The 16,951-nt window shown below is 46.9% G+C and overlaps 1 protein-coding gene across 1 annotated transcript; it reads right to left on the bottom strand.

Moving 5' to 3' along the window:
* Positions 1-3,694: 3,694 nt before the first annotated feature.
* On the bottom strand, positions 3,695-12,064 carry RNASE10 (ribonuclease A family member 10 (inactive)). Its single transcript, XM_057306372.1, has 3 exons — positions 11,992-12,064; positions 8,333-8,491; positions 3,695-6,976 (listed from the first exon to the last, which is right to left on the bottom strand). Exons 1-3 carry the CDS (start codon positions 12,062-12,064, stop codon positions 6,324-6,326), a joined length of 885 nt encoding a protein of 294 aa, XP_057162355.1. The 3' UTR covers positions 3,695-6,323.
* Between the last annotated feature and the right edge of the window lie 4,887 nt (positions 12,065-16,951).

Raw genomic sequence — 16,951 nt, 5'->3', positions numbered from 1 at the left:
CACCTCCTTTAGTTAGAGACACTGTGTCCAATCTGGGAACTTTTGTATTGACATCCCCTGGACAGACTAGTAATTGCCTCCCCTAAAGAGGGGCTGATGTTCATCCCTAAGTCTGGACAATGCAAGAAGCGGGTCGGGCCTTAACCGCAGTGCCTGTCCACATATGCCTTAAAGACCCCACCACTTCCCCTTGTTGGAAACAATACCCTCGAAAATCAAAACCAATGGAGGGCCTAATAAAAGTCGTTAAGTAATCTAAAGCAGCAAGGGCTCTTAAAAGAATGCAACAGCCCATGTAACACCCTAATTTGGGGGATACAAAAACCAATGGAGAATGGAGACTGGTTCAGGACCTCCGCACTATCGGTGAGGCTGTGGCCCTTACACCCTCTCGCTCAAATCCCCACTGATGCCAGTTGGTTCAGGTCTCAGACTCAAAGGATGTCTTCTTTTGGGGGCGTCCGGGTGGCTCAGCCATTAAGCGTCTGCCTTCAGCTCAGGTCATGATCCCAGGGTCCTGGGATTGAGCCCCGCATCGGGCAAAGCCTGCTTCTCCCTCTTACACTCCCCCTGCTTGTGTTCCCTCTCTCGCTGTTTCTCTCTGTCAAATAAATAAATAAAATCTTAAAAAATAAAATAAAATAAAGGATGCCTTCTTTTGTATTCCCCTACACCCTGACTCTCAGTTCCTGTTTGCATTTGAAGACCTTACTAACCCAGCTGCTCAGTTGACATGCAGTCTCACGCCAGGCTTCTGAGCTAGTCCTCATCTACCTGGACAAGCCCTATCTCCAGATCTCCCAGGGGGCACCGTGTCCAGTACAATATGTGGATGATCTCCTATTATGTGCTCTCTCTGAGCAAAGCATTCAAACTGGCACCCAAAAACTTCTCCACTTCCTGGGTACAAGAGGATATGAGGTTTCTCAGCCCAAGGCACAGTTATGCAAGACATCTGTCAAGTATCTGGGCTTGGGCCTCTCAGAGGGGACGAAGAAACTGGAAGAAGATAAGGTTTAGCCTGTTGCCTCCTACCCTGTCCCTAAAACCCTAAAACAAGTAAGGTGTTTTGGGGGGCATAGCTGGGTACTGTCGCTTGTGGATGCCAGGGGATGGAGAAATAACCCTCCCTCTTTATCAGTCAAGAACATCCAGACAGCCAGTACCCACCTATTAGTGTGGGACCTAGAATCAGGAAAAGCTTTTAAAAACCTCGGGGCCTTGCTCAGTGGCCCAGCTTTAAGTCTTCTTTCCGGGAAGCCTCACAACTTGTTTGTGACAGAAAGAAAGGGAATGGCCCTGGACATCTGAACCGAGGCCCTAGGGCCAACGCAACAGCCAGTGGGATTTTTAAGCAAAATACTTGACTTGGTGGCCTATGGCTGGCCCGCATGTCTTAGCAGTGGTGGCCACTGCTCTCTTGATCCCAAGACTATGAAACTAAGTCTGGGACAAGCTCTTACTGTATACACCCCCATAAATTCAAGGCCTCCTAGCAGCTGATGGCAGTCCCTGGCTCACAGGGAGCCGCCTCTACGGTACCAGGCTCTACTGCTGGAGGGTCCAGTCGTGCAGAGAAAAGCTTGTTCTGCTTTAAATCCTGCACCTTCCTCCAGAAGAATGCTGCTTCTAGAACAACGCAGGTCAGGTGGTCTCTCATTCGGATTCCTCAGATAATAGAGGTGCTCTCCTCTTGGTGGGTGTCCCCCAGCTGTGACGTGGCCCATGGCCATTAACGGCCCCGCTATTAGTCATCTTTCTCCTGCTCCTTTTCGGACCTTGCGTTCTAAATGCCCTTATCTGATTTGTCTCTTCTCATTCAGAGTCCATCAGGCTACAGATGGTCCTGTCTGTGAAGCCACAGATGGAGACAGTCCCTCCCAACTTCTCCCGGGGACCCTTAGACAAAGCTCTGGGGACGAAACCCTGACTGATGCTTCAACAGCGTCCCCAGCCAGCAGGAAGCAGTTAGATCCTCAGTCTCCCCCTTTCCGTAATGGCGATTTGGGTCATCACTTCTTCAGAGGGGGGAATGCCAGGAGTTAGTTGGACAGCTAGGTAGTCAGGGCTGGGGGCCTCAACAAGAAAATATGGAGTGAGGACGGCTAAGATAAACACTACTGTCATCCTGTTCTGCAACTTTAGGCAGGACGGTACAAGCATTCCGCTTTGCAGCCTTTGCAGAAATGATTTCAGCAAACCGTCCTAAAATAAGGCAATTAACCACAAAGCATCTGTCCCTATCATGGGCAAGGGGCAGCTAAGGCATAAGCCCCCAGATCAGCAAAAAAGGACCATCAGGACGTGGACATAAGCCTAAGAGGTAGACAGATATGTGCCCAAAGCCCTGGTTGGCACCATTCAGCACACCCTGGTTGCTTAAGACAGCTCCGCAAAAGAGCTCATAAAACCCCCTAAACTTAGAAACTCTCGGGCCCCCTTCCCTCTCCAGGGACTTTATACTCTTGCTCATTAAATCTTGCTTTGCTGCCACCACTCTGGTCAGCCTCTTCATCCTTCGAAGCGTCGTGACCAAGAACTGCACGCACTAAAGGCGAAAATCCTGCAACATTTCCAGGGTGGTGTAAAATCCTTCTAAGGGGGGGTTCCTCTCGGGGGTGGGGGCGCTGGCCCTGTCTGTCTTTCTTCCGACCATCCTTCGTTACTAGTACATACATGCTTATCACAAAGGCAAAGAATCCAGAATCCAGTGAAAGTTGAATGTCACCCTCGGGGTCCAGGAGAGCAAACTGAATGATGCCAGAAATTGGGAAGCAGCGAATGAAGGGAAGGGCAGGGACACTCCATTGGAATGACAGATCAACCGTTTATAAATTGGGTGATCTTCGTTGAGATAAACTTGGCCTCTCTGAGCCTGTTACTTCTCCTCTCTAGAATGGAGTCAATCAACTCTAGTATCCCGTCTTTACAGGGACTGTGCAAAGCCAAGTATGTGACAGCACCTAGCAGAGTGCCTGCAGAGGATAGTTTCCTTCCCGCTCCTCCAGAAAATAGCACACTGGGCCCTCTGAAATGTGAATCAGGCTGCACAGTATTTGGCGGGAGTCAGAAAACTTGCTCCTCTTCAATCATTTTTATAATTTCTGAGAAGGTTCTAGATAATCAACAAGCAGGTAATCTTTGATCAATAAATGTGCCAATGGGTGGCTCAATCAGTTAAGCGTCTGCTTTTGGCTCAAGTCATGATCCCAGGGTCCTGGGATCGAGCCCCACACCAGGCTCCTTGTTCAGCAGGGAGCCTGCTTCTCCCTCTGCCTGCCCCTCCCCCTGCTCGTGCTCTTTCTCTCTCTCTAACAAATAAATAAATAAAATATTTTTTAAAAAATAAAGGGTCAAGGGTCAATGAAGAATATAGAAGAAACTTATAGTTGCTTCTACAAAGATGCTTATGACTTCATTGGGTCATATATTGTATACCCAAATTAATTAAGAGCTGATTAACTTGTGTATGTAGGTCCACAATCCCTTACCTAAAACTCTTGAGGCCAATGCATTATGAAACTTAGAATTTTTCAGATTTTCAAAAGCAATAATGTGTAAGTGTGCGTGTACGTACATGTGCGATATTACTTAAACACCCCTAGAGGAGTCTATCTGAGGCAGTGTTCATAAGCAAACACTGATACTTCTTCAGTGAAACGTGTAATGGGCATAGAGCATAAATGAAGCATAAAGAAAATAAATAGGCTTGTGTCATTAAATCAGTCAGATTTTGCATCTAAAGGAGTTTTGGAGACACTTTGAAAGAAACCCTTTCGGTTTTCAGAGCCTTGGGGATTTAGGAACAATAGGTAAGGCACTGAGGACCTGTTACACGGGCTAATGCATACGACGGAAAGTGTAAGGATGGAGCGCATTGGAGCTGAAGGAGTCGGTGGCAGTTTTGTGAATGAGCCAGCATTTGGGCTACAATGAGTTAATTTTCTGTCCGTGGTAGGTGGGGTGTGTCTTGTCACCTTGTTCTGTGGGTCACAGAGGCTGTGTTTTCCTGCTTGAACCACTGGGAGCCCAAGAAGAGTTTCGTGAGCTGCTTTCCTAGGATAGTCTCCACAGTCAGAAGCCTGACCACCGAGAGTGTCCCAAGTGGAGACCAGAGGAGGAGACGAGGACAGTGTGGGAACGCTGAAGGGGAGAAGCTGGCAGGAACCTATCTGCGAATGAGAGAATACAGGCTTTGATTCCTAGCTAATCCCATCTCTTAATATTTTGAGCCAGACAATGTGGATCCTTTGGCTTTTGGTTAAGATGAAGTCAGGTTTGCAACCCTTTCACATTCCATCCGTAATCCTAAATGCCTTTGGCTTACCTCTGGACAAATTCCCAACACGGCTGATTTTCTCTGACATCCACTCTTCTTTCCTCTCCTCCCACCTCATTTCTCATTTTCTCCCTGGCCTGAGATAATCTTTTGTCTGTTTTCCCTGAAAGCGATTCTGCAACAGGAAGAGTAGGAATCTGCCCCAGCCTTGGCCTTGGCCTCGGCCACACTTCCTGCCCTCCTCCCCCACTCCCACCTCTCAAGGCCAGGGCAGGCCGCAGGTGCGGACACACTTCCTGCCCAGGAACACTGCTCCTGAACGGTTATTATTGCCGGAAGAGGACAGTGAGGTCTAGGGAAATGTTGAACCAGGAGAGTCTGAGAGAACACTAGAGGCAACACATTTAATGGTTGCCTGCTTGGGAGAACAAGAAAGATAAACGGAATTGGGGAACAAACGAAGAAAGAACAGGAAAGTAAAAGCCAGATCAGGGAAAGCCAAATTTTTTTCTTTTCTTTTTTTTTTCTTCTCTCCAGTCTCCCATTTATGTATGTCCCTGACTCTGGAATGTGTTACCGTCTAGTAAAAGAAGCAGAGGAGCCCTCTAGGGTGAGGGAATCTCAAAGTTAAGTCACACAGCAATGTTCTCAGATTCCCTCTGCACCCATGCATGTCTAACTACACTATTTCTTGATAGAAATTAATTCAGAGGAACTAGGCCAGCCACTTACATCCTCTATTTATTTAACCCCATCGTTTTCCCACTCCACAAATAGATGCAATCCCTTCTCTGCTGAAATTATTCTTTCACCAACGTTCTTCTGCAGAGCAAAAAGGGGGAAGAGGTGATGATTGAAAATAAGACTCCCTTGATCCTAACCAGTCTGTACCATTGAGCACCGAAAGTGAGCACTCTGCTTTCCGGACATGGTTTGGAAAAGCGGCTCCCTTTCTCCGCCCTCTCTCTCCTGACCCTCCCTCCCTCCAGCTCCTTATGCCGGACTTTTTAGACCCTACGAGCAACATCTTCTTACCTGGCATAGCATAAATCATCAGTGTTGGCTGAATTTCTTTCTTTTTTTTTTTTTTAAGATTTATTTATGTATTTGAGAGAGCGTGCTTGCAAGCAGGGGCGGGGGGAGCAGAGGGAGAGAAGAGACTCCCCACTGAGGGCGGAGCTGGGGGGGTGATGCTCGATCCCACTACCCTGAGATCACAGCCCAAGCTGAAATCTAGAGTCTGACACTTAAGTGGCTGAAGGAATTTCTAAAGGGATTCAGAGAAAAAACAGGGAGAGCCCAAAAAGAAGAGGAAAAGGGAATCAAAGGAAAGGGGTGCAAAAGAAAAAAAACAGAGATGGAAAAAGAAGCAAAACAAAGGCAGGTAGTAAAAGATGGGAGGAGGGAGAAAAGGGCCGAGGAGGGTCCAACCAGAGTGCTGTCCATGTTCTAGCTTAGTCTGCACCTCCACAGCACTTTCCCAGCAGACCCTAGGACGAGTCCTCTCTTCTGAGGGACTCAAGAAGAGAAACCTGGCCACGGGGCTCAGCAGGTGCAGTCACAGCTAGAGTCACTCATTTGCACCCGCAGCACAGGGTGCCATGCGGAAAGCCCAGGAGGCTCCTGTGATGGCCCTAGAGGCTCATGAACAGCAGGGAAGGACGTGGGTCCAGGATGCGTTAACCTCTCACAGTCCCCACCCAAAGGCAAAGAGACGGGGGAACAGGCTGATGACCGAGGTCACCGCAGAGACTAGAGCAGTTCCTCATTTATCTCTCTCCTGGGCAGGAGAGATGGAGGTCCCGCAAACACTACAGATCATTACCTTATTCTGCCACGTCTAACCCCAGCAGCAAAATGCAAGCCGGGGGAAACCTAGGGCGAAAGAAGAATTGTGTTTTCAGGGGAGAATGATACAGAGTAGGCCAGCCTCTCTTCCCAGAACCTTCTTATGCAGAACACCTGGGAGGAGAACGGTATGAGAAAGAAGAAATGGGAAGGAAAGGAAAGAGGAGAAGGGAGAAGAGGAAGAAGATAAGTCGTTTCATTGTCCAGACATTATCTGGACCTTCATGTCAGGACAGGATATAATAATACGCCTTTCAAAAATAAATGTGAGGTAACTGCAGTGAGGAGTGACCTGGCCTGGTTTGGACAGCCTGCAGAGTGTCAAATGGAAAGGACGGGAGCTTTTGTGGCATTTGCTCCCTTTGAGCTCACAGGCGACGACAGGACTGTTACAGACGGCCTTGACCGTATCCACATCCTCGTGGATGAACGTGTACTGGCTTATGCACGTGCGGTTGTGCTCCTTCAGCTTCTGGGCCATCAGGGTGTTGCACTCCCTGGCCATCAGGTCAGACCTAAGGTGGTCTTTGTGGCTGTGAAGGGGAGGCTCGTCTCTGAGCATCTTGCTTCCCCGAGCTTCGTCTTCCCCGAGGACGGTGTCTTCGGACCAGCCCGGTTGCACCCCTCCTTCGTTGCTAAGCAGCAAGGTTTCTGTAGTTCGGCTGCCCTCTCCTTTAGTGGCCTTGGTCTTGTCCTCTGAGTCGCTGGACCACAGCTCACTCAGGGACTGATCGCTGTCCTCCAGGACGGCTGCAGCCATCTGAAGGCCCAGCCCCAGGCCCAGCCCCAGGCCCAGCAGGAGCAGCAGCAGCATGAAGAAGATCTGCACCAGGGTCAGCTTAGTGGTTCCTGGAGGGCAGAAGGGAAACAGAAGGACTGGCTTGGAGATGCAGCTTGGCTCGGGGAGGGACTCCAGACTCCCTAAACACTGGCGCCATAGCCTTTGGTCTCCTCTCCCTGCTCTGCGTTACCCTCTCCCCTCAAGGCAGAGATCCTTTCTTGTTCTTTCCCCGTTTCTCTCGGCCCCCCCCCCCCACGACATTCCTGTTGCTGTGTAATAACGTGCGAATCTTGCCGAGCAGGAACGTGACCAGGAGAAGCAGTTCTGGAGTTGGTTCGGGGACGGGAAACAGTAGGGAAAATTGACCTCAAGTGGCTCCCACACTTCCAAATAACCCAAGAGAATGGTTGAAAAGACAAGCAAGTACTGTGTCATACTTTCCTTGAGAGAAATTCTTATAGAAAGCCTTATCCTTGGTAAAGGACTAGAATCACCATAGGATACTCTCTCTATTTTTATCCCAAACTAATTTTGGCTCATTCAAGTGTCTATTACTGTCCTTGCTACCCATCCTTTCCCTCAAAAGATAAAAAGGAATAGAAAAAGCACTATGGTCCATTCTTACTCCTAAGCCGAAGCTTCGTGATAGGGATGGGTGGCGCTTTGGGGGGGAGACGATGCCCAAATTCACATTTCAGGACCCTGTTAAAACTACCTCGTGTCATGCCAGAACCCTTCTACTACTAAAGATCTCTTAGCACCTGGGTATTTCCTGCGGATTAGTTTTGTACCCTTAGGGAAGAAATGGCATAAGAATGAAACCAAAAAAGAAAAAAAAAAGTCCCCCAAACTGACCGGCTGGAGGTCCCCTGCTAATAAATATCCCAGCGAGTGCTAAGAGGAAGAACATGTATCTTTGTCCTGTGGGGCCAATTGCATCCCCCTATCAAAGAGAGAACATCCCCACCAGAAAAAAAAAAATTGCTGTAAAGAACATTGAGACAATTGATAAAATTAGGTTATAATCTGTGGAGTAGATAGGAGGATTATATCAATGTTTGATATACTGAATTTGAAAATTATACTATGATTATTTAAAAGAATATCTTCATTCTTAAAAAAATGAACCCTGAAATATTATGGAACAAAGGGCAGACTATATGCAACCTTCCCTCAAATGGTTCGAAGAATACATTGTGTGTACGTGCATACATGTGTTTACAGGGAAAGAAAATGCTTTTTTCTAATGTGGGGGAAATGTTTTTAAAATTATGTATCTGGATAGAGGGCATTCAGGAGTTCTTTGTATTATTGTCGTAACTTTCCTTTAAAGTTGAAAATATTTCAATATTTAGAAAATTTTTCTCAAGAGAAAGAACTTCCCAGGTTGTTCCCTGGGGCGCTCAACACTGCCTGGGACTTACCTCGACACCTGAGTAGCTGCAGACACCTTTGTGTTCTCCTGTTGCCCAGGCTCTTCCCTCCCAGGGTTTCCTTCCTTCTGAAAAGTGCCCCAGATGCGGGTCTGTAGAAAAATGGCCAGCGCCTGCTGCTCCCTGCGCTCTTAAACCCAGAATTAATTTCTCAGCCCACCCCCTTTCCATTCCTCCCACCAGCACTGAATCAACACTCACTCAATTCCCGCTGCTCCCACAAACGCTTTGAAGTAAGGCTATTTGGACATGGAGACAGACCCAGACATCCAAGCCAGGAAACGGCTCCAGCCTGGGAAACTGCAGACAGTTTTGTTTCGTCAGTTGTCCCCCTCCTGAGTTACACCCACTATCCTGAGCTTTATCGAAGCCTGAACTTGCCATGGAGCTCAGATCAAGTCATTGTTTAATATTCTCCACATGTGCACCCTTTAACCCTCTCCTGTCCTTTCTAGCACGTCAAGATCTTTGGCCTGTATTTGGGTCAACTCTCCAGCATGGTTATTTTGCTTTTTACATTTTAGACTTGGATCATGACTTAATTGGACCATTGGAATATTTGAGTCAATCATAAATGTGCACATACTTTAACCTATGAAGCCTAGCCCTGCCCTCCACTCCCTTCTCCCTCTTTCCAACCCAACCACTAACCACGTTCCCATCAGAACATTCAGATTTTGCAAACCTGGTAATTTAGCCCCGGATAAGACCATATCCAAAGCAGCACCATCACTATCGGTCCCTGTAGTCTGAGTGAGCAAAACCAGGAGAGTGATGACGTCGATTCTATTCACTTCTGTAGCTAAAAGTGACAGCAGGAGATATTTTTTAAAGCACTCTGGAGATATTAAGGCACTACAAAAACCTTTTCTGGACATAAATAAGGCTCTTGAGGAGAATGTTTTGCTTTGTCATTTAGGTAGGAGTTTTCACATGGTGGTCCAGGAGCTGCCTCTGTGATCGGCAGGGTCCGCCTGGCTGAGCTTTCACAGTGCTGATGTTGATAATTTACAATAATTATAATAACAACCACAACCAATATTGAGCACTTACTCCACACTAGGCATGTATTACTTTTCACTGTCTATTTGCACCTGCTATCCCTCTTTGGTGTCCATTCTGCCCGTTATTTCTGGTGAGGTCTATTGGCAACACGAAGAGGGCAAGAATCCTCTGCTGAGCCCCCCCACCCCTCATGCTCACTCTCTCTCCCACTCTCTGTCTCTCTCTCTCTCTCAAATAAATAAATCAAATCTTAAAAAAAAAAAAAAGGTGGCTCAGATGGTTGGGCATCTTCAGCTCAGGTCATGATCCCGGGGTCCTGGGATCTAGCTCCACATTGGGCTTCCTGCTCGGCGGGGAGTCGACTTCTCCCTCTGCCCCTTCCCCCCACTCGTACACGCGCTCGCTCTCTCTGTCTCTCAAACAAATAAAATCTTTTATAAATAAATAAATAAATAAATAAAGACTTCCACTTGTAGTCAAGATGGAGGCACAGTGGCTGGATTTTGCCTAAAACTCCTGGAAAAATGAACAAATTATATGAAAAAAGCAATAGATTTTCAACACCTTGGACAAAGGCAATGAAGTCCAGCGATCACTGAGAGAGGGGAAAGAAATGGGAGGAGCCCACTCCCCCAGCTTACTCCCTGGGCAGGGTAGACAGGGGACGCAGAGACGGGGACGCAGGCAGAGTCCCTCGGTCTCCCTGAGTTGAGGAGTTGGAATTGAGAGTCCAAGGAAGACCAGGCAACCAGAGTCCATGGGGCAGAATCCCAGTGGGGACAGGACTGCAGAGAAAGAAGTCCGGGGACCTGCGATGGGAAGACATTGCTACACATCTATCGGGAGGGTCATAATGAAAAAAAATAGTGATCATACGAAACAGTGGCAAGGATGCGGAAAAGCTGGATCTCCCGTACATTGCTGATGGGAATGTAAATGGTACTCTTACCCTGGGAAACGGTTTGGCAGAGCTTTAAAATAGTAACTACATACTTATCGCACAACTCAGCAATCACGCTCCTGGGCATTTGTCCCAGGGAAATGAAAACATACGTCCACACAAATGTACATGAATGGTAACAGCAGTTTCATCTGTATTAGCCCGAACTAGAAACAGCCCAAATATCCCCCGCTGGCTGAGGGGCCAGACAGACCGCAGTCCATGCGCACCACAGACCCTACTCAGCAATAAAGGCGAGTGCGCTACTGTTCCTCACAAGAACCCGGATGCACCCTGAGTGAGAGAAGTAATAATAGCAAACGGTCACCCCCCGTATGACTCCATTTAGATGACATCCATGCAATACGGGGACTAGTGTTTGCCGGGGCTTTGAATGGTGGGGATAAGGACACAGATGTGAGTCTAAGGAGGTACCACAAGGGAGAGCCTTCTGTAGGCTTTTTTTAAAGTAATCTCCATGCCCAATGTGGGGGATCGAACTCACGACCTGAGATCAAGAGTCGCATGTTCTACCCACCGAGCCGGCCAGGCGCCCCCACAAGGGAAATCTTAGTGGTGATGAAACAGTTCCGTACCTTGATTACAGTGGTGATTGCATGAATCCACACATAAAATAAAAAGACGCAGAACTACACACACGCATACAGTATTCTAAGGTCAATTTTACACATCACGCTAATGTGTAAGGTGTCATCACTAGAGGAAATGGGGGAAGGGTACATGAGACTTCTGTGTATTCTCTCGGCAGCTCCCTATGAACCAATAATGTTTGCAAAATAAAAACTTACTTTAAGTGTTAAGGCTCATTATAGATGTTTTACCGAACAGTGTGGAGAAACACACGCATGGACACAAGACCCTCACCTAGACCGTTATTTACACTTGATATAGACGCTGCGGGCTTCTTCCACCCTATTCAGCCCTGTGTTGGTGTTAAATTCAACGTGTCTGTTAAAATGACAAGTTGGGATGTTAGATGGTAGTTAAATATAGTGACTATAGGAGCCTGTTCAGCAGACGAGTCTGAGCTGGAGATACAAATTGGGGCGACATCAGGTATGACCAGCCATCTGAACTATGAGACTGCAGGAGCATAAGGGTCAAGAGGAGGCTGGTGTTCTACTTTGTTTTGTTTGTTTTTAAGAAAAGACTTCAGCTTGTTGGTTGATAATAAAGACTAAGCAGAGAAGAAAACCAATAATGCAGGAGTGAAAGGCGAGAATTGTCGGAGCAACGATGTTTGAGGGCTCGGACTCCGAAGACGAATTGCCTGGGTATGGGCGTGAACACGGGTTATTGCATCTGTGAATCACACTCGGGATGGTGAAAGGGACGGACGACGTATCTGCCGTGAAAGCCTGGATTTGGTGACCTGGGTGGGAACCACGGGTTACACAAGAACGCACGGGTCAGCGGTGTCGCTCCACTGTGCACGCGGGAGCCTTTCCCTCTCTCCGCAGTGGCAGCTGCCTCTGCCCAGCGACAGCTGACTGGCCGGATGTGAAACCAGCTCCGCCTCGGGCTGGCTGCTCTCCAAGCTGTGGGAGTTTCTTAGGATGAGAGACTCGAAAACAAGAGTAGGGAAAGGGAACAATGTTTCACTAATAAGGAAGTCAACTCTGCCGTGGGTCCCAAAGGAGCCGCTGGCTTTTTTCCCCAGGGTTTGTGTCACACACATGCCCACCAGATACACCGAAGTCCAGGGTGGGGACAGTGGGGTGGGAGGCGTTGTCAGAGAGGGACATGTTATTGGCCATGACCCCATGTCGAAACGCTGCCCTCTGTTAGGACTGCAGAGCGCTCAATGGTGTGCAAAGCCTAGTGTCAGGGCAGCCGGACCCACCAAACACAAAGCGACCTAGCTATGGGGGGACGCGGCAAGCATCTCGAAAGGGAACGCCCCCTTGGGCTATCACGCAGTGTCCTTCTCCTGAAGTTTACACTCTGCTCAAGGGTGGCGAGCCATGGGGGCACGTAGAGACCGAACCCTAACCGTGCTCTGTGTACAAACTGGCATGGAGCTGACTTCATCCAGAGGAAGCGACTTTTCTTCCAATTCATACAATGGTGGTCTTTAGGCTTCCTGGGGACCTAAATATATTGATGGCTTTGCATTTTCGTTCACTTTCACCTAAATGACCTTCTATGACCCTTACAACTTCCCCAACAAGTAAAAAGAGCTCAAATTATTTCTCTTGTTTTACAGTAACCTTGAGACCTTAAGCTGTTAAGTGACTGGCCTCAGGCCACAGAGGTAGCAGGCAGCAGAATGGGAGCAGGGCACTGACCTATGGCCTCCCACCCCTTGTTCCTTCTTTGACCCCATTTGTCTTGCTCCTGTGATGGTCTGTTCCAGTCGAGATCATTTCCTCGTGGATCTAGAGAACAACTGGTTACCAGTGATGCCCAAAACAATCTTATAAATATCTATCTCATATAAGATGCATATTTTCAGGTAATATTAAGAATCCTGACATTCACATTTATAAAATGAACTCACAGAAACCTGGTCACAACCTGTAGAACTCAACTCTTCTAACCTCTGCCAGATCTTTCATTCTTTTTTTTTTTTTTTTTAGATTTTATTTATTTATTTGTCAGAGAGAGAGAGAGAGGGCACAAGCAGGGAAGCAGCAGGCAGAGAGAAAGAAGCAGGCTTCCCGCTGAGCAAGGAGCCCGACGTGGGACTCCATCCTAGGACCCCCAGGATCATGACCCAAGTGGAATGGAGACGCTTAACCAACTGAGCCACCCAGCCATCCCCAGATCTTTCATTCTTATACTCTTTTAGTCGCCTCTGATTGCTGCAGTCCCCCTGGTTTGGCTTGTCTTGTGTAGGCCCTGTCTAGCCCTGGTTCCGTTTGGTAGATGACCCTCGGAGGGAGTTATGGCACTACGTCTTGTTCTTTCTAATTGAGTGATTTTGGCACCTTGTGTAATGTTGGAGGAGTTCTGCTAACAACATATGATCAATAAAACAGACCACAACCGCCCCACTCTGGTGCAACGGGAACTTCCAGAACCAACGAAGTCTACAGAATGAACTCCCCCAAATCACATCTATCCTACACCGCTGCCAGGAAGGGCGCCCGCTCACTACCATTCTGGGCTGCGGTTTCTATAAAAATTATGTTCATCCATTTTTATCTATCAGCACAAGTAACATGCACTGACTTCTTTGAAATAGACTTAATTATCTTTAAAGACTTATTGTCTACAGTTTTTTTTTTGGAATGGCTTTATTACTGGTTTACATGCTAAAGAAACAACCAAATTTCCTTGTGAGTTGCATTATTCTTATTACGAACCTTCATCCGTTTTCACATCTGAAAATTATCGGATATAAACCGACCACAGGCATTTTAAGGCTCTGTCACCGATAGGTAGTTTTTGTTTATTGCTGGCCTGAAGGCTCTGCTATGAACCACTGACTAGAATTTGCGTCTTCAATAAAGGACGGTGTCAGAGCCTCATGAAAAACGACTGTGCAAGATCCTTCAATCTACTGACACTTGAAAGCATGGATTCTTAAGGGCAGGTTTTGGAGTTAATATCATTTAGACAACTTTCATACCAAATCAGTGGACTGAGCCAAGGTTTCCAGAACTCCTAGGCAATAAGCAGACAGCTTCATGGGACTGCTTATTCAAGACCCAGCACAACAAGAATCAGTTGTATGAGACTGAAGGAACTGACAAGGGAAATTTGCAGCTATTTGTTTGGAATATTGTTTTAATGCTCTACTTCAATGTTGATGTTGTTTTAATGCTGTACTCTGAATATCCAAATAAGGCTACTAAAACTCTCTGTAATCCATAACAAATTTCTAGACTCTACTTTTTTAAACTGAAATAAACATTTTTTTTAAAGATTTTATTTATTTATTCGACAGAGAGAGAGACAGCCAGCGAGAGAGGGAACACAAGCAGGGGGAGTGGGAGAGGAAGAAGCAGGTTCATAGCGGAGTAGCCTGATGTGGGGCTCGATCCCAGATCGCCGGGATCACGCCCTGAGCCGAAGGCAGACGCTTAACCGCTGTGCCACCCAAGCGCCCCTGAAATAAACATTCTTAAATGATGTCTCGTTCTTACTGATTCACACACCATCACCAAGAATTCAGAAACTTACTAAGTCTCCTTACTTTTCTTTTTTTAAAAGATTTTGTTTATTTATTCGACAGAGATAGAGACAGCCAGTGAGAGAGGGAACACAAGCAGGGGGAGTGGGAGAGGAAGAAGCAGGCTCATAGCGGAGGAGCCTGATGTGGGGCTCGATCCCAGATCTCCGGGATCACGCCCTGAGCCGAAGGCAGACGCTTAACCGCTGTGCCACCCAGGCGCCCCTAAGTCTCCTTACTTTTCATGCAGTGTAGTTAGTTATTTGCATAAGTTCAGTAAGAATCTGGCTTCTTTTTTTTTTTTTTTTAACCAGGATATAATGGAAAAATCTGTTACGCAACCAAGGCCTTGCCCAGAAGTCATTTTTGAGAATAATGTTTGTTTAATCCACTATGATGAACTAATGTGTACAAAGTCTTCTTAGGAAAACTTGTGCAGGACCTGTTTACAGGGTCCCAGTTCTGCAGGAGGTGAGGAAGCTCACTTCTTGGCAGGCCAGGAACTGTAGGAAATTGTGGGAACCTTGAGAAGAAAGCATTATAGGTACAATGGGCGAAACCTAGAGGAAAGAGTTTCTTGGGCTTGATTTTTCTAAACCTAATGTAGCGAATAATAGAAGCTTTTAAAAGTCCAATGTGAGATTCCTGAAGGAAACTTCTGGGAAGAAGTAAATTTGTGGCCTTGTCAGTAATATATGGCTCTAGATTTACAAAGCAGATTAAGAAGGCCTATGTGGTCAAATGAACACTCTTGCTGCAAATATATAAATAATCAGGCCAAACCAACAGTATTGCCCCTTACTTTTTTTTTTTTCCCATCAAACTGAGAGTTTCTTATCCTTTCTCTCTTACCCTCAGTGCCTAGCACAGTGTCTGGCATAAAGAAGCTGGGCAACATTATTTACTGGAAGAATAAAAATCGGGTTATGAAATCGTTTTTGTCCCTGATTCCACCCACAAGGCAGTGATGGAGGGCTGGGGAGGCAGGGTGAGGGGCTGAGCTCACCAGGCTTGGTCTCCTCTGCTCAAACCCCAGCTTCGACTCGGGAGGGGGAGAATCCATTAAAAATAAATTCATAATTAGTTTCAAAAATACTCCAGGAATAAATGAACACATACATAAAAATAATAAAATAGGGAGAGATGAAACAAGAAGGGTAACATATTGATTATGGTTGAGTTGCTCGGCATTTGGGAGTTAATTATGCTCTTCTCTCCGCCTTGATGCACGTTTGAAGTTTTCCATAATAAAAAGTTTTTAAAAATCATCTTGAAAGGGAAGAAAATTACCAAAAGGAAGCCTGAGGGCTCTGTGAGAAATGGAAATGAGGGATGAGTGAGGACGGGCAGTTTTTTGGTTTTGTTTTTGAATTTTTGCATCCAGTAATTCAAACCATTCCCTGACCCACTTTTGCTTTCCTCTTCTGGCTGTTCACTTGTGGGAGATTTGCAAAACACCAGAGGTTTCGGGAAAGAGGGAACATAGGGAGGGAGCTGCTCAAGTGGCACTATTTCAACACTGAATCCTGGCAAACCTCACCCCACACGCTGGACTTTTGGCTGAGCCCTGTCAGCCGCTGCCAGATACTGCCAAGAGTAGAATGGGAATGGAATGCTCTCTGGGCCGAGGAGGGGGCAGGTGATGGCTGTATGTCTGTGGGTGGAATCAATGCTGGAGACCAGAGGGGTGACACCAGGAAAGTGGCAAGCACTGTGCCCTCTATTTGTCATTCCCTACCCCCTCTGTGACACAGAAGGAAATCAGGATCCAATGTGGTCAGCCTGGCCCTGGGAAAGAGGAAGCTGAACAAAAAAATGGACATTGTTCTCTTTCTTTCACTGCAAATGCTCCTTCAGACCATCTTGAGGGCAACGTGGCTGCACGTGGGGCCACTGCTATGGGTAAACACAGGATAAAGGTCGCCTCAGGACACATGACTCTTAAGGTTTGTTTCCATTACACCCCTCCCCCCAAATTCTCTCCTACTAGCTGGTCATACTGTGTAAGATTCAACGGTGTGAGATACATTTCTTTCACATTCTTCTTCTTTCCTGTTTTTTTTTTTTTTAATGAAATTATCCCCCCAAAGCTTGACACATTTAATTGGGCCTGTAGTCAGTATGGACTTCGTGTGATTCCCTAGAACAAAATGCACTGGCCCGGGAGTGGGAAGAAGTAGTAGCGAGCGTTATAAAGTGCTGATTAAGTGCCGGGAACTGTGTTACGCTCGTCCAGCTCGGTGAGGTCACTGATACTACATCGCCATTTTATGCATGTGGAGACAGGCTCTAGGGAACTTCGGGAAAACACCCAGGAGCAAAAGACCAGGAAATGACGGGGGCAGTATTTGACCTCCTTTAGAATGGCCACGAAATACTGAAGGAGTGAACTTTGCAGACAAAGAACCAGACTTTCAAACGATTGTCATTATACGATATTTCAACTCCAGGCAAGTCGTCAAACAGGTTTTAGTGGAACCGCGTTTAATCCAATTGGCAAAACGCCCCTGAAGTCACAAGAAGATAC

The sequence above is a fragment of the Ursus arctos genome, unplaced genomic scaffold (assembly GCF_023065955.2).
Source record: "Ursus arctos isolate Adak ecotype North America unplaced genomic scaffold, UrsArc2.0 scaffold_37, whole genome shotgun sequence".
Taxonomy (NCBI): domain Eukaryota; kingdom Metazoa; phylum Chordata; class Mammalia; order Carnivora; family Ursidae; genus Ursus; species Ursus arctos.
Note: the sequence above shows the minus strand (reverse complement) of the source record. Positions and strands in the feature narration are given on the sequence as shown.